Raw genomic sequence first — 27,600 nt, 5'->3', positions numbered from 1 at the left:
AAAGAGAGAGAGACAGAGAGAGAGAGAGAGAGAGAGGGAGAGGGAGAGAGAGAGAGAGAGAGAGAGAGAGGGGGGAGAGAGAAGGAAAGAGATGGGCGGTCCGGATATCTCCAACAGGCCCTTATCACAGTGCAAACACGTACAGCTGTATCTGACCTCTGTCAGGATTATGAGGGCAGACCACCCCCCCTCACACACACACACAAACACACACACTAAACACACACACTAAACACACAGAGCATATCTAGAAGTCTGCGGTCGTTTCCTCTCCTGATAATGATGTGAATACTTCTGCTGTCCCAGACTCTCCTGCACTGATACACCCTGGGATCTGTCAGTAATACAAGCTCACACACACCACAGACACACCTCACACACACCACACCCACACACCTCTCTCTCTCTCTCTCTCTCTCTCTCTCTCTCTCTCTCTCTCTCTCTCTCTCTCTCTCTCACACACACACACACACACACACAACTCACACTCTCATTTAAACCTCACCCACCCTGGGACCTGTCAGAGATTCAAGCTCACACACACCCACACAGACATCTGCCCCACAGCAGCAATTGTAGCATCACCTCATTCTCAGCTTATCCTCACATGAACCTGAACCTCACCCTCACCTTAACCTCACCTTAACCTCACCTTAACCTCACCTTAACCTCACCTTAACCTCACCTTGACCTCACCTTAACCTCACCATAACCTCATTCTCACCTTAACCTCACCTTTACCATAACTTCATCCTCACTTTAACCTCACCCTCGTCTTAACCTCATCCTCACCCTCACACTCACCTTTACCTCACCCTCAAGCTCACCTTTACCTCACCCTCACACTCACCTTTACCTCACCCGCACACTCACCTTTACCTCACCCTCACACTCACCTTTACCTCACCCTCAAGCTCACCTTTACCTCACCCTCACACTCACCTTTACCTCACCCTCACACTCACCTTTACCTCAACCTCACACTCACCTTTACCTCACCCTCACACTCACCTTTACCTCACCCTCAAGCTCACCTTTACCTCACCCTCACACTCACCTTTACCTCACCCTCAAGCTCACCTTTACCTCACCCTCACACTCACCTTTACCTCACCCTCAAGCTCACATTTACCTCACCCTTACACTCACCTTTACCTCACCCTCACCCTCACCTTTACCTCACCCTCACACTCACCTTTACCTCACCCTCAAGCTCACCTTTACCTCACCCTCACACTCACCTTTACCTCACCCTCACACTCACCTTTACCTCACCCTCAAGCTCACCTTTACCTCACCCACCCTACTCAGGCTGGTTTCTCCATCTTGTTGGGAATGAGGACCCTTACATCACGGTGTGTGCTAACCTTAACCCTAATGATACGGACCTGTGAGTCTGCAGCAGCTGAGAGGAAACTGCTGCTCTCATAATCCTCTAATCGGGGGACGGGGGGGACTGGGGGCAGGGGGGGACTGGGGGCAGGGGGGGACTGGGAGCAGGGGGGGACTGGGGGACGGGGGGGGGACTGGGGCACGGGGGGGCGGGGGGGCCAGGGCCTTCTCACACAGCAAGACGACGCTCTGGGGCGCCGGAGGAGGACCTGTCAAGTTTGACGAACCTAATTGCTTTAACAGACCTTTCTGGATTGACATTGCTTTACTAATGTATGTTATTATGAATTCTTAAATGCGGAGCCAAGCAAATTGTCAGGATTGGCTTTCTCTCAAACGAGACGTTTTTATTAAGGGTATGTAAATTCAAGGCTGCGTTTGAACCCGATTGGCTTACAAGGCTCTTGTTCTTTTCATTCAGTCTTCCTCCTCCTCCAACTGTAATTTGGATAACCGTAAAGCCTTACGTACCACACATATAAATCACACATATCTTTCCAAGAGGCATTCTCCACCCTCGGCTTCCGTCCAGGGTTCCACATCCCACTGCTGTCGTATCCTCGTCTCCTGTGTTTAACACCATCTAACGATGCATGTTTCTCTGGGTTCGCCTGGCTGGCTGAACCTGTGGATGCATTTATCACACCAGAAAGATGCGGGGAAAAGAAGCTCTGTCTCTTTAAATCAGCTGGCTTTGCCAGAAGGGGCCGTGAGCCGTCTCCTCTGAGCAGCCTTCTCTGAGCTGAACCAGAGATCTTCACAGATCAGCGGGAGTTTACCTGACATCAGCCACAGCTGGGGAGAGGAAAGGGGGGGGGGCTGTCTCGTTTGATTCACTTTAATTCCGTTTGTTTCCCGGCGTAACAGTCACTATCTTTTATGTGTTCAGTATGTTACAGCGCTGATACTTCAACATCCTGCCTCTCTGTCCTGGTGTGTGTCAAGTTTACAGTTCCATTCAGGAGGAACTTGTCATACACGTTTAGTTGTATCCCGATGTGGTGAGACACAGTCTTCTTCTGTGCTCTGTGCAGGTTCATCCCTGGGCCGTGGTCTCTCTGCAGCGCCACCTGTGGGCCGGGCAGGCAGACACGCCAGCTGAAGTGCAGGGTGCTGCTCTCCTTCACCCAGACAGAGGTGGACCTTCCAGAAGAGGAGTGTAAGGAGAACAAGCCCCAGATGCAGAGAGCCTGTAACGGGGGGCCCTGCACTGGAGTCCCAGGCTTCGTTCCGGGCCTCCAGGAGTCTCCAGGGTTTTACCCACAAGGAGAAGAGGTTCACTACTGGGACCACAGGGGCTTCTCTGTGTGTTCAGCCTCCTGTGCTGCCGGTGAGAAGCAACACAGCCAAATAGGATCCAGTCAAGACCAAAGTGGTCATCCCTGTGTTCCATCCCAGATCACTGCCTTGCTCATCACCCCCCCCCCCCATCTCTCACTTCCTGTTTCCCTCTCCCACTAACCCCTCTCTCTCCCTGTCCCCCAGGCCAGCAGGTGGCGATAGCGAGGTGTTTAAACCGGAGGAGAGTGGAGGAGGTGGAGGACTCCTTGTGCGACGCGTCCAGCAGACCTCCGGTCAGGATTCGCATCTGCAACACAGAGGCGTGCCCTCCGAGGTGAGGGTCTGACAGCAGCAGCCTGGCCTGGCACACGGGGGGGGGACGGGGGACGGGGACAAGAAGAGATTCTGTCAGTGACCCCTGGGAGGCAGGGGGGTTCATATGACCTCTCTGACTGTACCTGGTGCTGCTGCTTAGGGAACCAACAGACCTAGATTCAACATGAAGGTTTATGCAGTTTGGATTTCGTGGGACCGGCGGATCCCCCTTTTGGATCACAGGCCCCAGCGTGACCATACATTCACATACCCACCACGGTTTCTATGGTTACTTCTCATCGCCTCGGTTACCGTTCACTGGAGGCTCGCATTTTGCTTCCCCTCCTGATGTTTGTCGAGAACGAATCGGATGTTTGCGTTTCAGTAACAACATCCTATTTTACCCTCGTCTGCTCCAAGGTAAACAGGGCTGGAGTTGGAATCGTCTCTGAGAGAGCCCTGCCTCTCCTGGTGTAGTTAGAACTGTGTTTACCAGCAGGCCTGGACTGCACCTCCCACAGTACCTCCGACAGGAGGGCAGGAGGGCAGGTTTGTGACTCTCTCAAAGAACAAAGTCATGTGAAACAAGCTTAGTGAAGGATAACATCAAACACGCTGACAACCTGACCCAGGAGAGCAGATAAGCATCATCACAGATCTACCCAGCAACGCATAGAATTAGACCCAGTCATTTGTAACGTACACAGAACGCAGGTGGTTCCAATATCGTTGGCAAACTGTACTCGTGTTATGAAATCAGTTTTGTCTTAGCCGTGCACGGAGGATCAGAGACGTTGCTCTGAGGATAAGCTGCGAGCTTCTAGCTTGAATCGTTTCCCTGCGACTATGGAATAACCTGAAAATGTTGTTCCATGTAGGAAATATGGTAAAGATAAGCACCCAGCTGTTTTGCATGGTGGAATTAACTAGGATAAACATTGGAATGAGGACTGGGAGTCGAGAGGAGGAGGGAGGGGGTGATGTCTGTGTAGGAGAGGAGATGGAGATGGGGGGTTCTGTGTTGTAGAAGGAAGGAGGGTGCGGAGGGGAGTGTGGGGAAGGAAGGAGGGTGCGGAGGGGAGTGTGGGGTTCTCTTGTGTTAAAGGAGTAAGGTGAAGGAGCGCTGTGTATCTGGCTTGTTCCATTGACATGACATCTATGCATTTAGCAGATGCTTTTATCCAAAGCCACTTCCAAAAGAGAGCTTTACAAAATAGCATAGGTCACTGATCATAACAACGACATATCCCCAAACATTGCGGGCAGCCAAAACATGAGGAGGGGAGGTAGGAGGAGGAGGAAGAGGGATGATGGAGGAGGGAGGAGGAAGAGGGTGGAGGGGAGGACGAGGGAGGAAGAGGGTGGAGGGGAGGAAGAGGGTGGAGGGGAGGAGGAGGGAGGAAGAGGGTGGAGGGGAGGAGGAGGGAGGAAGAGGGTGGAGGGGAGGAGGAGGGAGGAAGAGGGTGGAGGGGAGGAGGAGGGAGGATTTGAGGGACCAGTGTCCGGCCAGCAGGTTCATCTGCCCGCTGTGTTGACCTCTGACCTGGACCCAGCCAACCCCCCCTGGGGCAGGATTACCAGGATCTAATAATGCACACCTGCCTGACCGACGCTACACACAGGTCAAGGACAACTGGCTGTTTACAGTAACAGGATTCAAGCACTACAGAGTAGCTGTGTAACTCACAAGAGTCTAATCAGGGATGAATCACCAGTCTGTTGTTTAAAAGATCCTGTGACCGAGACTGAGAGCAGCCAAGTGTTATATATTCCCCAACCCTCTGCACAGAGTTACTGAACCTCCCATTTCAAATGTACTACTTAGTCTGTTTGTTAGTTATTTTTATGGACATGAAAGAGGAAGGAGGTCAGATTTATTATAACCTCATCTGATGAGCTAGCTTCAGTAGCAGTAGGAGACCTGCTCTGAGGGCGTGGGGTCTCTGCGTGGGGGTCTCTGCGTGGGGGTCTCTGCGTGGGGGTCTCTGCGTGGGAGCCCAGCGCTCAGGCCCAGCAGGGCATGTCTTCACATGAGCAGGACCGGTGGAGAGAGATCATAACAGGACAGTTTCAAACTGTAAGCCAAACCAGCATTTGCTGCCGTGATGCTGTGCAGTACACAAGATTGATTTTTGGCTGGTTGGCCAGTTCTGGACTGGGCAGGGGGCTGACTTTTGTTCAGAAAAGCAACTCTGATTGATTCTAAATGGGTTGGTCCCACTGTGCACTTGTTTAGGGAACATTCATTAGACTGCAATACACACGTGTTGGCCCATGCACACACACACACAATGTACTTCACATTATTGTTTTCCCAACGAGTGTCCTGTTGCCAAAGTCAGCGGGACAGCCTGCTTTAAGGACTAATGTGCTTGCTGTTCTCAGGAAAACTGATGTTGATGAAGAAATTATAGTTTTATTCAACTTTAATACGTGCACAGTTTTATCGGGGTCCATAAAAAAAACATATTATAAAGAGAACAGAAGTAAAATAGCTTTGAAAATGAAATGTTTTTGTATCCATTTGGACAACAGATTATCTTTAGCTATTAGACCGCTCTTGTGTTTACATTAGAAGACAACAAGTGTTTTTTTTTATAGACTCTGGTTCAGTCAGAGACATTAGAACATTTTTAAAACGAATGTTAGTGCCATAATAATGGGAAGACATATGTAATAGAACAAGAAATGGCATGGAGATGGATGTGTTTCAGAGAGAACTGATTTGTCTTCTGTGTGTGTCTGTGCATGTGTGTGTGTGTGTGTGCGTGTGTGTGTCTGTCTGTGTGTGTGTCTGTGCGTGTGCATGTGTGTGTCTGTGTGTGTGTCTGTGTGTGTGCGTGTGTGTGTCTGTCTGTGTGTGTGTGTGTCTGTGTGTGTGTGCGTGTGTGTGTCTGTCTGTGTCTGTGTGTGTGTCTGTGCGTGTGTGTGTGTGTGTGAGCAGGTGGGAGGTGACGGCATGGACGCTCTGCTCAGCGTCGTGCGGGGTGGGCATCCAGACCAGGAGTGTGTACTGCATGCAGACGCGCTCCCTGCAGCAGCAGGACGGAGTGAGCGTGTCGGAGGACCAGTGCAGGGAGTTTAAACCCCCCATCCTGCAGCCCTGCAACCAGCTGGACTGCCCCCCCGCCTGGGAGACAGAGCCCTGGCAGGAGGTGTGTGTGTGTGTCAGTGTGTGTGTCAGTGTGTGTGTGTGCGCGTGTGTGTGTGTGTGTCCATGCTGAATCAGTAGAGGTTTGAGGAGCGTCTGAGCCCAGTGTGACTGTCTGCCCTCCAGTGTTCACAGTCCTGTGGAGGGGGGGTGCAGGTGAGGAAGGTCTTCTGTAAGCAGCTGCTGTCGTCGGGGGCCTACAGGAGGCTGACGGACGGGGCCTGCCAGGGGACCAGACCCCCCCCCCACAGGGCCTGCGCCAGGACAGACTGTCTGCCCTACATGGCCGGGGGGGAGTGGGCCAAGGTGAGAGGAAGGCTGGAAAGAACCCTATTATGACCCAGGGACAAACATCCCTCTACAGTGTGGAGTCTACAGTGTTGGGTAAAACAGCCAACTGTGTAGTCCCTTCATCAGTGAAAACTGTCCGTACAACCTGTGTGTGTGTGTCTGTGTGTGTGTGTGTGTGTGTCTGTGTGTGTGTGTGTGTGTGTCGCAGTGCTCCGTCTCCTGTGGACTGGGAGTTCAGCGTCGGGAGCCGGTGTGTCGCAGGCTGACGGCGTGGGGTCAGCAGGTGACCCTGTCCAGAGGGGTCTGCTCCGGCCTGGCCTCTCCCCCGCTCGTACGCACCTGCCGCATGATGACCTGCCCCAGTAAGAGACACACACACCTACACCCACACTATACACACTATACACACACCTGAACACTCACACTATACACACACACACACACACACACACCGGAACACAAACACTATACTCGCACACTCACACCACAACACTCCTGCAACTCGAGAACACTCATACAACACACTCTGTCTCAGCATGCCTGTGTCTGTGTGTGTGAAGCTGTTGGCCGAAGCTATCTGATGTCAGGACTCAGTACAGTGGAACTGTATGGAGAAGTGACACGCCAGACTAAGCAGCTGTGACGCTCTGGGTGCAGTGTGTGCGTGAGATGAGAGACTGGAGCGAGGAGGAAGGAGCCTGGGAGCTGATTACCCCAGAGGCTGAGAACACACCAGCACCCGTCCCTCCTCAGACCTTTATCACTCCATCAACACACAGCTCTTACTTTGAGCTTTGACATCTGAACCGAGCAATTTGAGGAAAAAAGGAACGTTATCGGGAAAAACACATCTTAGCTTCAAACACACGCAGAATGAGTCAGTGAGTCCAGAGCAGCCCAGAGCAGCCCAGAGCAGCCCAGAGCAGTTCAGAGCAGCTCAGAGCAGTTCAGAGCAGCCCAGAGCAGTTCAGAGCAGCTCAGAGCAGCCCAGAGCAGCCCAGAGCAGTTTAGAGCAGGGCAGGAGAATGCTGGGGAGGTTCAGAGGGAGGTTCAGATGGTGGTCCTGCTGTTCACGACTTCTCACTACAACCGCTAGAACAGAACTACAGACTGGAACATTCCACCGGTCCCACATTCACTGGAACGTCCCACTGTTGGAGTGTGTGTGTGTGTGTGTACATGTGTGTGTGTGTGTGTGAGAGAGAGAGAGAGAGAGAGAGAGAGAGAGAGAGAGAGAGAGAGAGAGAGAGGAGAGAGAGAGACAGAGAGAGAGAGAGAGAGAGAGAGAGAGAGAGAGAGAGACAGAGAGAGAGAGAGAGAGAGAGGTGTCAGGGGGAAGGGGGCTGGTCTCATTGTCCCAGTGCTCCCTGTGAGCCAGAGTTTACTATGTGGGAGGAATTCACAGTGTGAGTTTGCAGTTCTTCCTCCAAACCCTAACCTTACCTCAACAGGGACAGGAGCCATAAAACACATGATTGAATGCCTTGCAAATGTCACTGCAGATCCTGTGTCTGCGTGCGTGTTTATGTTTGTGTGTGAGGTAGGGTGTGTGTTTGTGTGTGTGGTAGGGTGGGTGTGTGTGCGTGGTGGGGTGTGTGTGTGGTGGGGTGGGTGTGTGTGTGAGGTAGGGTGTGTGTTTGTGTGTGTGCATGTTTGTTTGAGAAGCTGTCCTTTCCAGCTGCTCCATCTCCATAAATACTATTGGCTAATGAGGACTAAGGTCAATGTGAGGTTATGACTGAGTCTTAAGGATACACAGTTTTATGAATGTGTGTGTGTATCTGTGTGTGTGCATATGCACACACGTGTGATATGATAGACATATAAATAGACTGCAGAGGAATTTCCTGGGCCCTGCCTAAAACACATAGCACAATGTTGTACAGCCATCTGCTCTGCTCTGGATTTGGTCCTCCTGGTGAATGTAGCGGTGTGGTTTCTCCTGGTGAACGTAGCGCTGTGCCTGTATTCCCCCTCCCTTCCTGAGTATGGAGGGAGGGGCAGGGGTTGTGTTAGGCAGGGTGTCGAGTGTGTAAACCTGCCAGTGAGAGTTCCACCCGGGGGGTCAGCCGGCCTGAGGCTGGGTGATCTCAGCTGTGTGTCAGGACTGTTTGGAGAGACTGACCCCGTGTTAACCAGGGGTTTATCATTCTTTGCTATCGTGCAAACAGCAGAGTCCCCTCCCAGCGAGATCTGGCCCCGCCCCAAGCCTGCAGTCTCCAGGCCAGACCTTATCTCTTATCAGATAGCAAGTCCGCTCAGTTCCACATACTCCAGGAGTTAGAGGGAGGTTCCGTGGCTTCACAGTGTAACTATGACCCTCATTCAGCAGAGATCAGGATAATGACACACAATCAAATGAACAAAGGTGACTTTGTCCTGCAACAGTTGCTGCATATTGAATCAACATCGTTCAGCTGCAAACATAGCTAGCACCTGGCTTGCCGCAGCAACTGACTAAATAAAATTCCTGTTAAACCTATGACGTACAAATACAGTTTCCTTCCATAGATCTACTTTACTGCTTAGTGGTTCTTTGTGTGAATAACTTTTACAGAGAAGAAAGCTGCAGTAAACTGGCCATGAAGCTGACTGTTTGACAGGCTGTTCCTTCCTTCTGCCTCTCTCCCCGCAGAGCACAAGAAAGACATGAGGCACAAGGACACAGCGAAGGAACCAGCCAAGGAGCCGGTGAAGGAGACAATCGAGGGGACAGGAAAGGAGCCCAACAAGGAGCCGGTGAAAGAGAACATCAAGGAGACAGGAAAGGAGACAAGGAAAGAGCCAGTGAAGGAGCCTAGCGAGGAGCCAGTGAGGGATGGCGGGCGCACGGCGCTGAAGCGCTGCCCTCTGATCCTGGGAGTCCAGCACATCTACATCCAGACCCGCCAGGAGAAACGCCTCCACCTGACCATCGGGGGGCGAGCCTACCTCCTCCCCAAGACCTCCCTGGTCATCAAGTGTCCAGTCAGAAGGTTCCAGAAGACCTACATCCGCTGGCAGAAGGACGGCCTTCCCCTTCCTAACTCCAAGCGCCTGGGGGTCACCAAGTCTGGCTCCCTGAAGATCCACAGTCTGGAGGCTGGGGACAGCGGGGTCTACCTGTGCATCGCCGGCCCCGCCTCCGACACCTTCACCCTCAAACTGATTGGCAGTGACAGTAGGCTGATGGACAGGCCCTCTTCGGAGAACGAATCAAATCCCAGCTCTGGCCCGGGCGGACTGGGGCAGGCTGCCCCCTCAGCTGAGCTGGACTGGCTGCCTCGCTGCCTGAACACACCCAGCCTCACAGGGCCCAGGGTGTCAGTGCTGCCCCCCAGTGCGGAGGAGGACCAGCAGGCATGGCCCCTGGAGACCCTGAGGAACATCAGCCTGCAGGCAGAGACAGGACAGATCAGCCAGGACCAGGCCTCTCAGCTCATCTACTCTCTGCTCACCCAGCCATCCCCGCCCCAGAGCACCCCTGGACAGTGGACCAGGCAGGAGCTAGGACACCCTAAAGGTAAAACTCCATATCTGTTTGTAGATCAACACACACGTGTATTGTATTACTGGACCTTTAATAGTTCCAGTCATGAGTGTTTGGCACCTAGGTCTGTTTAACAGCCATCCTGTCTGTGTCCCTGGCTCTGATGACAGACAGACAGCCCAACGCGTCGGAACGCGTGTCGGAGAGACGCTCCAGAAGGCCCATGATCGTCAGACAGAAGCAGAACCCTCTGCTGACCGCCCAGAAGAACGTGAACATCACGGTGGGCCGCACGGCCTTCCTGACCAACGGCACGCGCTCGCTGCTACTGCTGTGCCCAGCAGAGGGCGCCCCGCAGCCCCGAGTCACCTGGACCAAAGACGGAGCGCCGATACAGAACTCTGACAGGTAAACGCCGCAATCTCCATGTAGCAGATCACAGCTGCCGTATATCACCAAACACTACATTACCAACATAGTGTTCCGCATCGAACCCCAGCCTCAACGTTATCTCAACTCAGCTAAGCGATAGGATCTGCGGTTACCTTCGGTTTTGCATAGCTGCTAATTTTCCTTTCAGCGGGTCTGTGTTAGATAGTGTTATCTGAGACCTCTCCTCTGGGCTCCTGTCCGCCCGGTGGTGAGGCTGCTCCCTCATGGCACAATGCCCTCCCTGTGTGCTCGTTTCTGGGGGTCGGCGCGACCGTTCTGCCCCTGCGCCTGCCTGACAGCCATGCCCTTGTGAGTGGCACGATTATCTCCAACCCAACTGTGTCTCTTCCCCCTCATCCCTCTTCTCCTCCCGTCTCCTCCTCCTCTCTCCTCCCCTCTCCTTCCCTCTCCTTTTCTTTTTTCCTTTCCTCTCCTCTCTTCTCATCCCCTCACTTCCTCTCATCCCTTCTCCTCCCTTCTCCCCTCTCCTTTCCTCCTCTCCTCCCCTCTCCTCCTCTCCCCTTTCCTCTCCTCGTCGCTTCTCTTCCCCTCTCCCCTCCTCCTCTCCTCCTCCCCTCTGATGCCAGGCTGGGTTAAGAGATATGCTTTTCTGCGTTGGATGATGAAGCACCTGCTGTCAGATGTTGACTGTGTTTGTTAGCTCGTTTGCTTGGGTGCCAACAACAACATACAGCTGATGAAACAGCTTGGTGTGGTTCCCCACCCCCCCCACCCCCCCACCCCACGCCAGACTGCTGTCGGCCTGGAATTCATGCTTTGGATAAAAGTGCTAAATGAAAATGAATACATTGGCTGTCTGTGAAACTGCCTAGTTAGGCAGGACAGAGTGGTGTAGACCAGGCCTGACCCAGGTGAAGCTCAGGTAACACACTGCTCCTCAGGTGTAAGCCAGACCCCAGGCCCCGCCCCCAAGCTGATCTACTGACCCTGCACCTGGTCCATGCATTGTAAAGACTGTACATCTGAGTGGGATCATCTTAAATGACTCATCCAGGGACTTCATTTAAGTAAACTACACATTATTTAAATGTTATCAAGTGAAATTTTCTTACAGCACCTGCAGCCAACTGTACTTTTTGTAAGCATAAGCAAGCTCATAGCAAATATTTATTGACACATATTCACATTTTAGGGGGTATTTTTGCAGTGTGCAAAATATTTTTGCATTACAGGTGAGCTCCATGCACAACTGTCTATTTAAGTATGATGTTCGTTCCCTCTATGTTGCCTGGAAAAAGCAAGCATCAATTAGGTGCGTGGCCTTTTTCAGTGGTATTTAGCTCTGTTATGGACTGTTATGGACTTCCTGTCTCCGGAAGAAGGTCATAAATATTGATGACATTTGAATGGCATTTAAGCCTGGAGTCACAGACCACACACAGCACTTTGGAGTCGTTAGCATCGCAAGATTTGTCCAATTAGAATTCAGAGCCTTTTCTCTGAACCCCGTCTGTGTTAAAACACCAAGCTGGACCCTCGGCCGAGACGCGAGTGATCCCTCACGTCAGGGGTTCTCCGTTCTGCACACACGTGCATATGGAAGCCATCACAGCCTCGCTCGAGGCCCTGCCAATCACACACCAGCCTGACGGACCGCTCCAAAGAGAAGTTGTTTTCCTTCTGTAAGCCCTCTCACGACATGCTTCATTCCTGCCTTTCCTGTTCCTCTACCTAAGTCAGTGTGACAGACCCTGGTTTGGGTGTCTGTGTTGGGCTGTGGTCCAGATCATGGTCTGGGTGTGTTGGGCTGTGGTCTAGACCCTGGTCTGGGTGTGTTGGGCTGTGGTCTAGACCCTGGTCTGGGTGTGTTGGGCTGTGGTCCAGATCCTGGTCTGGGTGTGTTGGACTGTGGTCCAGACCCTGGTCTGGGTGTGTTGGGCTGTGGTCTAGATCTGAGGGCTTGGCCGTGTCAGAACGCCTCTCAGGGTCAGAGGTCGGCGTGGAGCAGTGGCCTCAGTAAGAACAGAGGGACTTCGAGGCCTGCTTGTACTCAGGTTCTGGTCCAAGGGTTCCTTCTGAGAACCCAGCGTGGTACTTCCGGTTCCACGTTCTTCTCTCTGTAGCAGCAGAACTCTGGGCACGTGTTCTCTTCTCTGAAGGATCCTGTGGAGGAACATAACTCATCCAGAACGCTCCCTCAGTCCTGTCCCCACCCTTCCACCCATCCACCCCTTTATCCCTCCATCCAACTCCCACAGAGCTGGCTTGACTCACATCGTCCTTCCGCAATTTTACACACTCAGCTCTGAACTCTGGTCCAGAGAATAGAGAGGAGAGAGAAAGAGAGAGATGGGGAAGAGAGAGAAAGAGGAAGGGGAGAGGAGAGAAAGAAAAAAGAGAGGGAAAGTAGAGCAGAAGTCTGGATGGTTGATGGACATTCACAGGGCCCATGGCTGAGGTGAGAAGTTGTGTCTTGTGAGAGCAGCTCTGATGCTGCTGCCACTGGCCTTGGCTTCCTCTTATCAAAGACACATGGGCTTGGAGCCAACACCACATGAGAGCAGGACAAGGGTTGGCCTTAGTGGACTGGACTGGCTGGGACCTCCATAGCAACGTTAACACATTCACCAGAATACATCCATTCAACCAAGAGCATCCAGACCAGACCAGTGGAGTTAAGAGTTACATCTGAACTTGTTTTTGTCTGAATCGTTGAACTGGTTGAAGAGGCATTTTCAAAGCTGTGGGCTTCGGTTTGACATGGATCCTCTACCCCTGAAGAATATGTTAACTGTAAGCTACTTCGCATGGAAAGATCTGCTAAGTGAACGAATTACACTTTCCGTCCATTACCATTCAACTGGTGCGTCTACTTGATATCCCAACTAGGGTTTGTGTTACAGGTAGAGAGGTCTGCAGAACCACATCACTGCAGCGGTCGCACCCTGTGCCGGGTCCCAGGATCATGGCAGCACATTTTCCACGCTCTAATGGTTTATACGTTCCTGTAAGGTCCCTGGTCCCTCTAATAAAGCACAGAACCTCCATGGGCTGTTTCCATCAACAGTAGTAGATATAGCACAGCAATGTAAAACATACTGGGTTATAATGGGAAATCAGAAGCTGAGCAAGAGAAAACCCGAGCCAGGGTTAAACGGTCCAACCCCAAAGACTGATCCTGGGTTATTTTTCCATCTTCTTCTCCTAATGATGAAGGCTGAGATGTAGTGGGTCGAAGCTGATCTCAGACCTGTGTTGGGGCTGATCCTGCAGGCCAGGCAGGAGTCTTCTTGCGGGTGGGAGATGCTGTGTGGACGTTTCCACATGCTCCGTAGGTTTGGATGGGAACCATCATGACCCTCAGAGCCCCCACAGAGATCCATAAACCACATGTTTAGTGCTGCATGTGCTTAGCAGGCCCCGGCCTCCAGCCTCAGAGTATACCCCACCATAGCCAATCACTTTACCTCAGTATCTCAAGTTCTGACTGTGAAGTTTTGCTGTTTTCCTGTGCCCCAGGGTATCATGGGATAGCTCTGGAGGACTGCACATCGCCCTACCTGGAGCAGCGGATCGAGGGGTGTACAGGTGCACTGCCACCAACAGCCACGGCTCAGACTCAGAGACCACGCAGTTGCTACTGGCTGGTGGGTCCCCCTGCTCTCTAAACCCAACACTACCAAGCACGCTCTGCTCTCTAAACCCAACACTACCAAGCACGCTCTGCTCTCTAAACCCAACACTACCAAGCACGGTTTATTCTCTAAACCCAACACTACCAAGCACGGTCTGCTCTCTAAACCCAACACTACCAAGCACGCTCTGCTCTCTAAACCCAACACTACCAAGCACGGTCTGCTCTCTAAACCCAACACTACCAAGCACGGTCTGCTCTCTAAACCCAACACTACCAAGCACGGTTTGAACACTGTACTCTGTTTTAAGTTTCTCTATTCTCCTCCCCTCTCCTCTCCTTTCACTGTGTATGATTAAAGGACCATTTCTGAAAATATTTTGTAAAAACTGTTGAAGCAATAATGCAAAAAAAACGTTCTAACCTTAGTAAAAAAATAAATAATAATCAACCTTTTACGATTTTCACACACAACATGACCAAAAAAAAGTATTAATATTTATTCGACCTAGAAATTAGGGATGCTCCTAAAAAAAAGTTTTTGGTTGTAATAGTTGTACAGTGCCACTGTGTGTGTAACTGTGTGTGTTTCTGTGTGAGCAGAGCATCCAGCCATCTCTGTGTCCTGGAGGAACGTGTCTGACCAGGGGAGGGCCATGAGAGCCGTGGTGGGGAGCCACATCAGCGTGCGGCCCGGGGCCAACCTCACCCTGGACTGCCCCGTCACAGGTGGGTCAGATAGAGTTGCCGGATCGATTCCCCGCCGTGCCAAATGACGTTGTGTCTTTGGGCAAGGCACTTCACCCTACTTGCCCCGGGGGGGAATGTCCCTGTACTTCCTGTAAGTCGCTCTGGATAAGAGCGTCTGCTAAATGACTAAATGTAAATGTAAAGGTGGGTCAGACTGGCACACTGCTCCAAAACACCTGCCTCTAATACACTAGCCTCTAATACTATGGCCTCTAATACTACGACCTTTAATACAGTGGCCTCTAAAACACTAGCCTCTACTTCATACACTGGTCTCTAAACAAACAAGTCTCTAAAACGCTGGCTTCTAACACACTGGCCCAGGAATTCCTAATGAATGGCATTCTTACATCTTGTCTGTAGCCCCCGGGATGGCAGTTTGATGTTGAAGCCTGGTTTAGCAGCGCAGTGTTGAGAAGCTGAGAGAGCATAAGAAATGGTGTGTAAAGCCACCACAGCTAACAGCTCCGGCCCCTCTGTGGTCCGGCTGCAGGATTTATTTTCTCTGGGTCATTTACAGATGTAATCATGTGTTTGAAGAGACCCAGGGTCTGAGGGAGAGGTCCCCTCCGTGGGAGTGGCTGTGCAGGCTGTCTGAACTGCTCTCTACACCCTCCCACACCTGGTGCTTGGCCACAACACAGCTCAGGTAAAGACTAGCTGCTGCCAGTAGCAGCCAGGTAAGGGATGGGCTGGAGGGAGACAGAGCTAGCTAGCGGAGGGCTGAGCTGCGGGGTTTGGATCCCAGGTCTCAACAGGGTTTATTCCCCAATCATCACCTGGCGCACTGCCACCTGCTGCCAGCCACACCTGTGTGACCCTCAACAGATGGACGTCACAAACACACACACACACACACCTGTACACACACATACAGTAGGCTCCCAAATACACACACATACATACATGCGCACACACACACACACACACACACACACAGCCCTCTACCCCTCAGCACACACACATATAAATATGCATACACACACAAATACACACATGAAAGCACACTCAGAGAGCTATATCTTTGTAGAATGGCTCCTGGCACAAGCCTCAAACAGTCAATTTAGGAGCTGCTTTCATCACCTAGTGATTGGGTGAGATGAGAGAAGGGTTTAACGTTTGTGCATAGTGTGTGTGTAGGCGTATTCTGTATGTGTGTAAGTGGGAGTCCATAAAGCCAAAACTAACAAACTTAAATAACATATGATTTTATCTTGAGGGAGGTCAGAGAAACAGAGAGCGAGGGAGAGAGAGAGAGATGACGACACAGGGTCGGGAGGGAGCAGAGAGAGGGAGAAAGTGAGAGGGTTATTTAAGTCTGTGTGTAAGGAGATACAGACTTGTTTTTGTCACATTGAATTGTTGAGAGATGTCTCGTCTAGTAACAGATGGTCGTCTTCTAAGACTGGCTACGCACGCACACACAAACCCTGGGAGACAGACTCTACTCATCACGATCTCACGTCCGCACCTTCAGAAGACACAAATCTGGTCACCTGACTGGGGTGACTGCAGACGGCAACCTCAGTAACTAAATGAGAAAGCTGAAAGCAGATCCATCTTCTTTAATTCTCAACACCTCACACTACACCTCATCTCTGAACCCCACCTCTGTCTGGTCTAACATCAGCAGAGCATTCATGTCAGCACAATCAACTGAAGAGGCAATTCACCTCTCAACCACAGAAGTGCTACATATACGCCCTCTAGTGGTACAAAGTGTATAACATCCCAGCTCCTGGTGGAACGCATGCTATGCAGATTCAGCATCCATTACTGGGGAAGGTTTGTCTGCTATGAGGGGCAGCTAGCCTGGCTGCTAGCCTGGCAGCTAGTCTGGCTGCTAGCCTGAGTAAGAGGAAATCTCTTGACACATAACACATGCATGGTCTGGCCCACAAGCGGACGAACCCTCCAGTGTCTGGCTGACGCTTGGGCCACAGGACCCAGATCTGGACCAGCAGAGCCGGTGTAATGAGGCTGTCCATGTGTTTTTTATTGCCGCTCTGGAGATGACTCTGAGGAGACTTGGCTCAGGGCGGCTCGCTGGCCTCAGTGATGAGGACCAGTCTGAAAGGAATGATCCTCCAGTGTGATCCCTCCTCTCTCTCTCTCTCTCTCTCTCTCTCTCTCTCTCTCTCTCTCTCTCTCTCTCTCTCTCTCTCTCTCTCTCTCTCTCTCTCTCTCTCTCTCTCTCTCTCTCTCTCTCTCTCTCTCTCTCTCTGGTGTATTTTGTTTTTTTTTGGGGGGGGGTTTGGTTTGATGAGGAACTAATATCGTGTTGTAAGTGAAGTGGTTTTGCCTTGATAAGAAAGGTTTGGTGTGGTGAGACGGCTTGGTTGGCTGGTAGTTCTAACTGCCCAATAAAGGTATCTTTAAAAGTCAAAAAGTAAAGTCTCTCTCTCTCTCTCTTCCACTCTTGTGTTTCACTGACTCTAATGTCTGTCTCATTCTCTCTGTCCCTTCCCCTCTTTGTTCATCTCCTTTCTCTGTGTGACATTCCTCTCCTGTTGCCTGGCCCCCCTCCTGCCCCCCCTCCCCCACTCTAGGTGTGCCCCTGCCCTCAGTGAGCTGGCAGAGGAGAGAGAGACCGCTGGGCGCCGGCTCTGTCCTGCTGCCGTCGGGCTCGCTGTGGCTGAGGAACGTCAGCCTCCAGAGCCAAGGCACCTACTCCTGCACTGCAGCCAACCCACTAGGAACATCCACTGCATCCAGCACAGTACTGGTCCAAGGTGGGCTGTCACACACACACACACACACCCTGCGGAGCTGGAAAGAATGGCCACACTCATGAAACTGAGGTGGTCTTTAATCCTGAATTATGTTTCAACACACTCACAGACACACACACACACAGAGACACACACACACACAGAGACACACACACTTGCAGACAGATCAGCAGTTCGGATCTCCAGGAGCCATTCCTTGGTCACTGGAACATTACCGTAACAACAAGACAACTGCTTAGAAGTTGTTTAGCTCAGAACAGAGTGTGTGGATGTGTGTGTTTATGTGTACGCGTGCATGTGTGTGCGTGTCCAGCTCCAGGCAGGCCCGACCCCCCTCTCTCCAGGGAGCTGAGCAGGAGGAGGGTCCTCATGGCCTCTCACCAGGGAACCAGCGTCACCGTCAGACCTGGGGACGTCCTCCGCATAGGTACCACACACACACACACACACAGTAACACTATATACACAGGCACACAAACACTTACAGTATATACACAGGCACACACACATGCATGCATGCACACATGCACAGACACACACACAGACAAAGTCTATCTCTGTCTCTCCCCAGGGTGTCCAGTGGTCCCAGACCACAGAAAGCCTGTCCTCTGGGACTACCAGAACCAGACCCTGAGGGAGGCTGTGGGCCAGGGACAGGGTCTGGGCCAGGGACAGGGTCTGGGTCAGGGACAGGGTCTGGGCCAGGGCCGGGGTCTGCGCCATGGTCAGGGTCTGCAGTACCGGATGCTGGTTGGAGGACGGGTCCTGGAAGTCAACACTCTCCTTGGAACATTCTCAGGACGCTACAAATGCCAGACGTCAGTCAGCGACCACAGACAGACCCTGTCTGCCTGGATACACGTCCACGCCGAAGGTGTGCTTCGCTATAACAACGTGTCACCAGTCCCCGTCCGACACTTAACATCAACAGACATTCAGGCTGACAAAATCACAAAATAGCTAACCTGTACTACTGCTCCAGTCAACACAAATCACGAGCATGAAGTCTGAAAGGATTCAGACACACAATGCTCTCCTTGTCAGGTCACCTCTATCTGCTTATCCATCCATCCTCTGCTTGGCCTCTAATAGAGTCCAGGCACATGACAGCCAGTCCTACCAGCTCTGATCCCAGCAGGCCTGCCTGTAGACACAGCTGGCAGCCATCACTGGACCCCAATTAACATGGAGATTTGTACCACTTCAAGTCCTGCCTGGCCCGGGTGTCATGAGCTGGAGTTCAGGGTTCTCCCAATGGGAGAGAGGACATCTGACAAATTGCTAATATCAACAGAGTTTAATGAGCACTTTTAAGGAGAGGGGCGGAGTGGGGTTGGGGGCAAGGTGACATCAGAGTTGGGGAGAGACTGAGAGAGAGGGAGACGGGGAGAGAGACGGAGCGAGGGGAAAGCTACAGACGGAGGGAGGGAGAGAGACACAAAGTGAGACAAAGAGAGATGGAGTGAGAGAGACGAAGAATGAAAGAAGTGGTTCTATGCTGCGCACAGCTTCAACCGTGGTAGTGAACCAGAGCTCAGGCCTGATTCTAGTCCTGCTAAACATCCTGTAACCTCTGATACCGCAGAGTCATGACATGTGTGGCCGTCTGTGTGTCCAGAGTTCAGCTGGCGTGTAGGAGACTGGGCCCCCTGTAGCGCCTCCTGTGGAGGCCGAGGGAAGCGCAAGAGGAGGCTCCGCTGCCTGTCTCCTGGAGGGCAGGAGGTCATGACCTCCATGTGCCAGCACCTGCCCACCCCCGTCACCCCCCCGCTGGTCTGCAACCGCCAGGACTGCCCCCCCAGGTACACACGCGTGGAACGACAAACACAGACACTCACTCACACACACTGTCACACACACTGTCACACACACACACTCACGTACACACACTGTCACACACACACACTCACAGACACTCACGTACACACACTGGGACACACACTGTCACACACACACACACACACTCACGTACACACACTGTCACACACACACACTCACAGACACTCACGTACACACACTGGGACAGCACTCTACACAGCCCTTAAGCTATCTCTTAGCCAGCTTTACTGCACGCTGCTGATTGGCTAACGTCAGACCAAACCCTTAGCCATTGGCCCGAGTCCAGCCAGCGTTGTGCTGCTAGGCAGACAGTAGTCTTGTGGGTCTTGCTCATGTGGTGTGACGAATAAAGTTGCATGGTTTTGTATCGCTGAGGCACATCTGAAGGTGAACTCATGGCCCTCAGCAGGGTTAGAGATGAGGACCCTGACCTGACCACAAGTCCCCACTGAATTACACACAGGAAGGATTCCTCAAGGAATCAATGAATGGATTGAATGTACTATATATACATTTACATTTATTCGTTTAGTGGCTTTTATCCAAAGCCACTTCCAAGAGAGAGCTTTACAAAAAGTGCACAGGTCAACAATCATAAATGACAAGATAGCCCCAAAAACTTGTGGGTAGCCAAAACATGAAACATACATTGTGAGAAGCAAATAAGTGCCAATGGGAAGAAACATAAGATCATGTAAACAAGTTACAATTAAACAACATGAGCCATAAAAATGCAAGAGTGTACCTGTAGGAAAGCAAGCAACAATAATATAATTCAAAGCGAGTACAATAAGTTAAATCAGTTACAACTAGCCAACAAGTCCCTCAATAAGGGTCATTGTTTTCCTGGAGGAAAATAACATCAGGTCCAGAAAATCATTCCTAAGTACCGTTGTACTCCCGGAACAAGTGCGTCTTGAGCCTTTTCTTGAAGGTGGAGAGACAGTCAGTGTCTCTGATGGAGGTGGGGAGTTAATTCCACCATTGGGGGGCCAGAGAAGAGCTTGGGGTATATAAATGATGTCCGGCTTTTCAGTAGGTCAGATCTCATTCCCGCCATAATGAAACACAGCCACACGATACTCATCATATACTACTGGATACTTTAATACTCTCAAACTATAAAACTTGAATGCTGTAATACTGTCTGCCCTGGTAGAACTAACTCTCATCTTAGTGCCTGTTGAAATATTTCTGTTTTCCCTCCATCTCTGTGTGAATAAAAACAGGTAATTGTTTAGGTTTAGTCCTGCCCTGTGTGGCTGCGCCAAAACCATCAGCTGATGATTGCCTTGTGAAGGCCCACCGACACAGAGCCACTGGCTGGGTTATTGCTGCACAGCAGTGTGCTGCTCTGGGAAACTGCTTAGTGCCTGTTGCTGGGTCATCAGCGACCATCCACACACAAAGCTGGCTTTGTTACCCAAGCTGTACCGCCCTCTCCTGGGGGGGACGACTGGCAATCTCCTACTTGGATAAATACTCACTCACCCACTAACACGCTCGCTCGCTTCCTAGACCGCTATAACAGATGGGTTATGAATAGATAGAGTGATCTTCCTGGAGAAGGCCTGGATAGTGGGAGCAGATGTGTTTTACTGACCCCTGAGGAGCTGGGGAGTTCAGGAGGTTCACAACCCCCGCTATCAGGAGGGACTGTCCAGGTACCAAAACACCTGGAGGGGTCTTCACCCGCCCTCAATCCCCTGTGTTGTCCTGTCACAACCTCAGCTGAATGTGACTGCGAGTGAAGGTCAGAGGTCAGCTTTGACAGCAGCGTGGCATGTCGACCCTGTCTTCCCTCTCCAGCTGGGTGGCGTCTGTGTGGTCGCCCTGCTCCGCCTCCTGTGGGCGTGGCTGGCAGCAGAGGCAGGCGTCGTGCCAGCAGGTGGAGGCGGGCGGAGGGGTCAGGACTCTGGCGCCCTCTGTCTGCGGGAGGAACACACGCCCAGCAGACAGACAGGAGTGTAGCGCCGACAGCTGTCCGGCCTGGGTCACCAGTCCCTGGGGAAAGGTACACTGCTTCTGTGACAACTGTAGCTGTGTGTGACTACTGTAGCTGTGTGTGACTCCAGTGCTCTGGGACTGTTTGTAACTGTGTGACTCCCGTGCTCATGGACTGTGTGTGACTGTGTAACTGTGTGACTCCAGTGCTCTGGGACTGTGTGTAACTGTGTGACTCAAGTGCTCTGGGACTGTGTGTGACTGTGTAACTGTGTGACTGTGTGACTCCAGTGCTCTGGGACTGTGTGTAACTGTGTGACTCAAGTGCTCTGGGACTGTGTGTGACTGTGTGACTCCAGTGCTCTGGGACTGTGTGTAACTGTGTGACTCAAGTGCTCTGGGACTGTGTGTGACTGTGTAACTGTGTGACTGTGTGACTCCAGTGCTCTGGGACTGTGTGTAACTGTGTGACTCAAGTGCTCTGGGACTGTGTGTGACTGTGTGACTCCAGTGCTCTGGGACTGTGTGTAACTGTGTGACTCAAGTGCTCTGGGACTGTGTGTGACTGTGTAACTGTGTGACTGTGTGACTCCAGTGCTCTGGGACTGTGTGTGACTGTGTGACTGTGTGACTCCAGTGCTCTGGGACTGTGTGTGACTGTGTGACTGTGTGACTGCAGTGCTCTGGGACTGTGTGTGACTGTGTGACTGTGTGACTCCAGTGCTCTGGGACTGTGTGTGACTGTGTGACTGTGTGACTGCAGTGCTCTGGGACTGTGTGTGACTGTGTGACTCCAGTGCTCTGGGACTGTGTGTGACTGTGTGACTGTGTGACTGCAGTGCTCTGGGACTGTGTGTGACTGTGTGACTGTGTGACTCCAGTGCTCTGGGACTGTGTGTGAATGTGTGACTGCAGTGCTCTGGGACTGTGTGTGACTGTGTGACTCCAGTGCTCTGGGACTGTGTGTGACTGTGTGACTGTGTGACTGCAGTGCTCTGGGACTGTGTGTGACTGTGTGACTGTGTGACTCCAGTGCTCTGGGACTGTGTGTGACTGTGTGACTGTGTGACTGCAGTGCTCTGGGACTGTGTGTGACTGTGTGACTCCAGTATGATTCCAGTGCTCTGGGACTGTGTGTGACTGTGTGACTCCAGTGCTCTGGGACTGTGTGTGACTGTGTGACTGTGTGACTCCAGTGCTCTGGGACTGTGTGTGACTGTGTGACTGTGTGACTCCAGTGCTCTGGGACTGTGTGTGACTGTGTGACTGTGTGACTGTGTGACTGTGTGACTCCAGTGCTCTGGGACTGTTTGTAACTGTGTGACTCCCGTGCTCATGGACTGTGTGTGACTGTGTAACTGTGTGACTCCAGTGCTCTGGCACTGTGTGTAACTGTGTGACTCAAGTGCTCTGGGACTGTGTGTGACTGTGTGACTCCAGTGCTCTGGGACTGTGTGTAACTGTGTGACTCAAGTGCTCTGGGACTGTGTGTGACTGTGTAACTGTGTGACTGTGTGACTCCAGTGCTCTGGGACTGTGTGTGACTGTGTGACTGTGTGACTCCAGTGCTCTGGGACTGTGTGTGACTGTGTGACTGTGTGACTGCAGTGCTCTGGGACTGTGTGTGACTGTGTGACTGTGTGACTCCAGTGCTCTGGGACTGTGTGTGACTGTGTGACTGTGTGACTGCAGTGCTCTGGGACTGTGTGTGACTGTGTGACTCCAGTGCTCTGGGACTGTGTGTGACTGTGTGACTGTGTGACTGCAGTGCTCTGGGACTGTGTGTGACTGTGTGACTGTGTGACTCCAGTGCTCTGGGACTGTGTGTGACTGTGTGACTGTGTGACTGCAGTGCTCTGGGACTGTGTGTGACTGTGTGACTCCAGTGCTCTGGGACTGTGTGTGACTGTGTGACTGTGTGACTGCAGTGCTCTGGGACTGTGTGTGACTGTGTGACTGTGTGACTCCAGTGCTCTGGGACTGTGTGTGACTGTGTGACTGTGTGACTGCAGTGCTCTGGGACTGTGTGTGACTGTGTGACTCCAGTATGATTCCAGTGCTCTGGGACTGTGTGTGACTGTGTGACTCCAGTGCTCTGGGACTGTGTGTGACTGTGTGGGACTGTGTGTGACTGTGTGACTGTGTGACTGTGTGACTGCGGTGCTCTGGGACTGTGTGTGACTGTGTGACTCCAGTATGATTCCAGTGCTCTGGGACTGTGTGTGACTGTGTGACTCCAGTGCTCTGGGACTGTGTGTGACTGTGTGACTGTGTGACTCCAGTGCTCTGGGACTGTGTGTGACTGTGTGACTGTGTGACTGCAGTGCTCTGGGACTGTGTGTGACTGTATGACTGTGTGACTCCAGTGCTCTGGGACTGTGTGTGACTGTGTGACTGTGTGACTCCAGTGCTCTGGGACTGTGTGTGACTGTGTGACTGTGTGACTGCAGTGCTCTGGGACTGTGTGTGACTGTGTGACTCCAGTATGATTCCAGTGCTCTGGGACTGTGTGTGACTGTGTGACTCCAGTGCTCTGGGACTGTGTGTGACTGTGTGACTGTGTGACTCCAGTGCTCTGGGACTGTGTGTGACTGTGTGACTGTGTGACTGCAGTGCTCTGGGACTCTGTGTGACTGTGTGACTCCAGTGCTCTGGGACTGTGTGTGACTGTGTGACTGTGTGACTCCAGTGCTCTGGGACTGTGTGTGACTGTGTGACTGTGTGACTCCAGTGCTCTGGGACTGTGTGTGACTGTGTGACTGTGAGACTCCAGTGCTCTGGGACTGTGTGTGACTGTGTGACTGTGTGACTGCAGTGCTCTGGGACTGTGTGTGACTGTGTGACTCCAGTATGACTCCAGTGCTCTGGGACTGTGTGTGACTGTGTGACTGTGTGACTCCAGTGCTCTGGGACTGTGTGTGACTGTGCTACTGTGTGACTGCAGTGCTCTGGGAGGTGCATAGGCCCCATCCTGACAGTGCAGAAGCGGGCGGTGGTCTGTAAACACTCCAACGGTTCATCTCACCAAGACTGCGATCTCAAACACAGGTAGAAACCACACCCACACACACACCTTCTCACACAGCTCTCGCAGAGCACTGTCTCACTGCACCCCCCCCCCCCCCTCCGATAGGCCGCAGGAGGTCCGTAACTGCTCGTCAGAGCTGTGTGACGTGCAGTGGCGCGTGGGCCCGTGGCGAGCATGCACGGTGGCATGCGGCAGTGGGTTCCAGTCTCGGAGGGTGGACTGTGGCCAGAGGAGGAGTGGCAGGACCCTGGCAGACCATCACTGCTCCTGGCACAGACGCCCTGCCACCTGGCAGAACTGCAACACCACCACTTGTGGGAGTAAGTGTGTCTGTGTGTGTGTGTGTGTCTGTGTGTGTGTGTGTGTGTGTCGGTGAACTCAGTACCAGGCCACATGTCTAGCATTGAGAGTTTTCTGTAAAGAATTCTGTTAAAAGTTGTGTTATACAGTTTTTGATACTTTGATATGTTTTTGATAGTGAAATGTGGCATTTGACGTCTGTTAGTTGAGAAACACCTAGTAAAACTGTGGGCTGGTGGAAAAGTCTCTCACACACTGACTTGAAAACGGAATAACAGGCAGATTATTGCTTAGCTTTTTGGGGGGAAACATTCAGACCAGGCTACGTTTGGCAGAATTATCGTCTTTATCCAGCAACCACAGGCTCAAAGCAGGAGAGTTATTTGCTGTTTAATATTTAATGTCAAAATTTGTATTGACATCTACCCAATATCCACAGACGCAAGCGTGGAACATTTAGGTAAAACAATCTTGCCAGGAAAGAAAAAATTCTTCCAAATGATTGACCATGTCTAACTTGTTTTTGCAGGTGAATGCCAGGACACAACACATTACTGCACTGTGGTGAAGAGACTGAAGCTGTGCCCCATTCAGATGTACAAGCAGAGGTGCTGCGAATCCTGCTCAGAGGAAGCAAGTGCCACCTAGTGGCCAGTTGATGTAACATCAACCCTTAGGACAGATGGACCACGCTGTGCAGCTGGCAGGAAGGACAGAGACTAAGATGGCTGGAGTTCATCTCCATCAAGACTGCTACAAACAGTCCCCCCCCCCCCCAAACATTGCTGGGATTCGTTAAACTCATCACTCCCTCCATGAAAATCAATTTCTGTGAACTTCAGAGACTAAATTAGGAAATTCAGTTTTTTCCTCCCCTAGTTGAAACTTCTGTGACTAGTTGGAGACATATATGAATTAAAACCTAAATGGCCAACCATGTCCTGAACTACCATCCCATATTACAAGGAGTTCATACCATGTTTAACTCTTTGTCAATAATCATAATGCGCCCAGTGACACTCCTGATAAGGAGAACAGACTTGTGTACTATAGAATGTGAATCTCCTGACGTCATGGTAACAGATTGTAATGGTGGATATCCTGTGTTTTATAATTTAATTTATATATTATAAATATTATTATACATGTAGATATTTGATGTGGAGGTGAGATATCCTATCCTCTGTGACTATTCTCAAGTGTGAGGGTGGAGGGATACTGGGTTGTCGTAGAACATCACTACTGTACCATATAACAGCTTATGCTCTACAGTCCCTGGAGTGACTATGCAGTAGTCATGACAACCTACTGTACATGAAGGCACAGTAGAGAAAACAAGACAGGTGTTTGTAAAACCCAATATTTCATTATTTGCCATAAATACAGTACTAAAACCGACATATACAATCGTTCGTGGTTTTAAAAATCCCCAGTAGTAGCATTGTAGATCATGTCAAAGATTTCTGTACTGTGAGGAAAGATTGTCTACAGTTTCATTGTTGTTTGGATAAAACTGGTTCAGCCATGAAAAGCATAATATGGATTAAGTACTTTGACACAGTGACATTTGTTTTTTGTTTAAGCAATCAGTCTATGTTTTACTTGTGTTTGGTTGGTTATACTCATGTGCTGCATTGTAAAGTCATGTATATAGTGTGTTCAAGTGCAATATTGTACATTGTGTGTATGTAGATTTTGTGGGACTTTATTTTCTTACCTTTTTGTTTAGTTAGTGATAGTTATGTCTTTATTCTCATATAAACATATTTTAATGTTAGCGTATAAACCCTCAATCAAGCAGCTGCTTAGCTGTTGGCAGGTTTACACCTTTGTCTCTCTGGTTTAATTTGCATGAATTTAGGTGCTGTTTCAGTCAGATGTTGTGTAGATACATGATAAAATGCAGTCATTATCCTACAGTTGCTACTAATTTGAAACTCACACTCGGAAGCATTACTTGGTTAAAGGAATGTATTTTGAAGACACATTTAAGTGCTCTAAAACATTACAAATAAAGACAGATTGATCATTTACGTTGTTCATCTATATTCTCTGTCATACTTAGTAAAACGTTATTTTCTCACCCTAACTGCTCAATTTTATCACTATATCATAGACTTTAAAAAGAATGGACGGCGCTTCATCGCATGTTTTTCTCACTGTACAAAAAGGAAACCATCTTTGGGAAAAAAATATTTGACGTTCACTTAGATTTATTTGTTTGGCTTATCCGAACATGGAGGGGGCGGGACTTATGACCTACACTGCAACCAGCTCGAGATGTTTTGGCTTCACTTTTCAGAGCTGATATATCGTCCATTTTTTATACTATATTTTACTGACAGACAATGTCGGTGTAAACATTTGCGTATTGTTTCCAAAGCGTTGCTTGCATCAGCTGGAAGGTTTTGTGGCGAAAAGTGGAGCAAACGGTAGCCAACTAGCTAGCCACAATCACAAACGTTACTAACGTCACAAACCTGCGCGCGATCACCAACAGCCGAACATTTTAGCTTCTGAGATAGCTAGCAAGCTAAGACTGCAAGAAGCCTGCTTCTTCAGGTGAGTAAAATTGTCTGCTACGGTCCTCTTCTATATCTTAGCTGACATCTGGATCTCCTAAGCACTAGATGTACCAGCTAGTAACCAGCTACAGTATTAGCCTATCTACCAAACTTTTAGCTAACGCTAGCTAACAGATTATTGGCAACAGGTGAGGTGCTACAATGTAATGTCTGAATGGCTAACATGGCTTTGTTTTACAAGGTGAAACCTTCCAGAGCCTCTCATACCAATTACGTATTGGTTGCTCAACAATTCGTTTGTTTGTTCCTGAAACCCCTGTGTCCCTCTATCAAGTTCTCTGTGAAAAATATCTCTAGGTAAGCATAAACAATTTCTCATCATCATTATCTCATATATTTAGTCTGATAACAGCTCATTCATTTCAATCAGGTGTTGTTGGAATAGTGAAACAACTACAAAATGCAGAGCAGTTGGTCACCAGGACCAGGGCTGAGAATAGCCGGTTACATGACCCCCCAATCTTCAGACGTTGTTGACACCTAATGATCGCTAGAT

General features: G+C 50.8%; 1 protein-coding gene across 1 annotated transcript in view; it reads left to right on the top strand.

Moving 5' to 3' along the window:
• The window catches only part of adamtsl3 (ADAMTS-like 3), a 37,098-nt gene extending 10,548 nt beyond the window's left edge, over window positions 1-26,550 (top strand). The window contains exons 11-27 of the mRNA XM_047042312.1: window positions 2,427-2,722; window positions 2,878-3,007; window positions 5,933-6,143; window positions 6,266-6,445; window positions 6,639-6,792; window positions 9,066-9,932; window positions 10,070-10,307; window positions 13,812-13,939; window positions 14,530-14,655; window positions 17,226-17,408; window positions 17,722-17,835; window positions 17,980-18,282; window positions 19,027-19,210; window positions 21,057-21,261; window positions 24,136-24,239; window positions 24,325-24,539; window positions 25,049-26,550. Coding sequence (XP_046898268.1) covers window positions 2,427-2,722; window positions 2,878-3,007; window positions 5,933-6,143; window positions 6,266-6,445; window positions 6,639-6,792; window positions 9,066-9,932; window positions 10,070-10,307; window positions 13,812-13,939; window positions 14,530-14,655; window positions 17,226-17,408; window positions 17,722-17,835; window positions 17,980-18,282; window positions 19,027-19,210; window positions 21,057-21,261; window positions 24,136-24,239; window positions 24,325-24,539; window positions 25,049-25,167 — 3,757 coding nt within the window. The 3' untranslated portion in view covers window positions 25,168-26,550. The remainder of the gene's footprint in view (window positions 1-2,426; window positions 2,723-2,877; window positions 3,008-5,932; window positions 6,144-6,265; window positions 6,446-6,638; window positions 6,793-9,065; window positions 9,933-10,069; window positions 10,308-13,811; window positions 13,940-14,529; window positions 14,656-17,225; window positions 17,409-17,721; window positions 17,836-17,979; window positions 18,283-19,026; window positions 19,211-21,056; window positions 21,262-24,135; window positions 24,240-24,324; window positions 24,540-25,048) is intronic.
• The last annotated feature ends 1,050 nt before the right edge of the window (window positions 26,551-27,600 follow it).

Source organism: Hypomesus transpacificus, chromosome 19 (genome assembly GCF_021917145.1).
Source record: "Hypomesus transpacificus isolate Combined female chromosome 19, fHypTra1, whole genome shotgun sequence".
In the NCBI taxonomy this organism is placed as follows: Eukaryota; Metazoa; Chordata; class Actinopteri; order Osmeriformes; family Osmeridae; genus Hypomesus; species Hypomesus transpacificus.
This window is presented reverse-complemented; position numbering and strand designations above follow the sequence as displayed.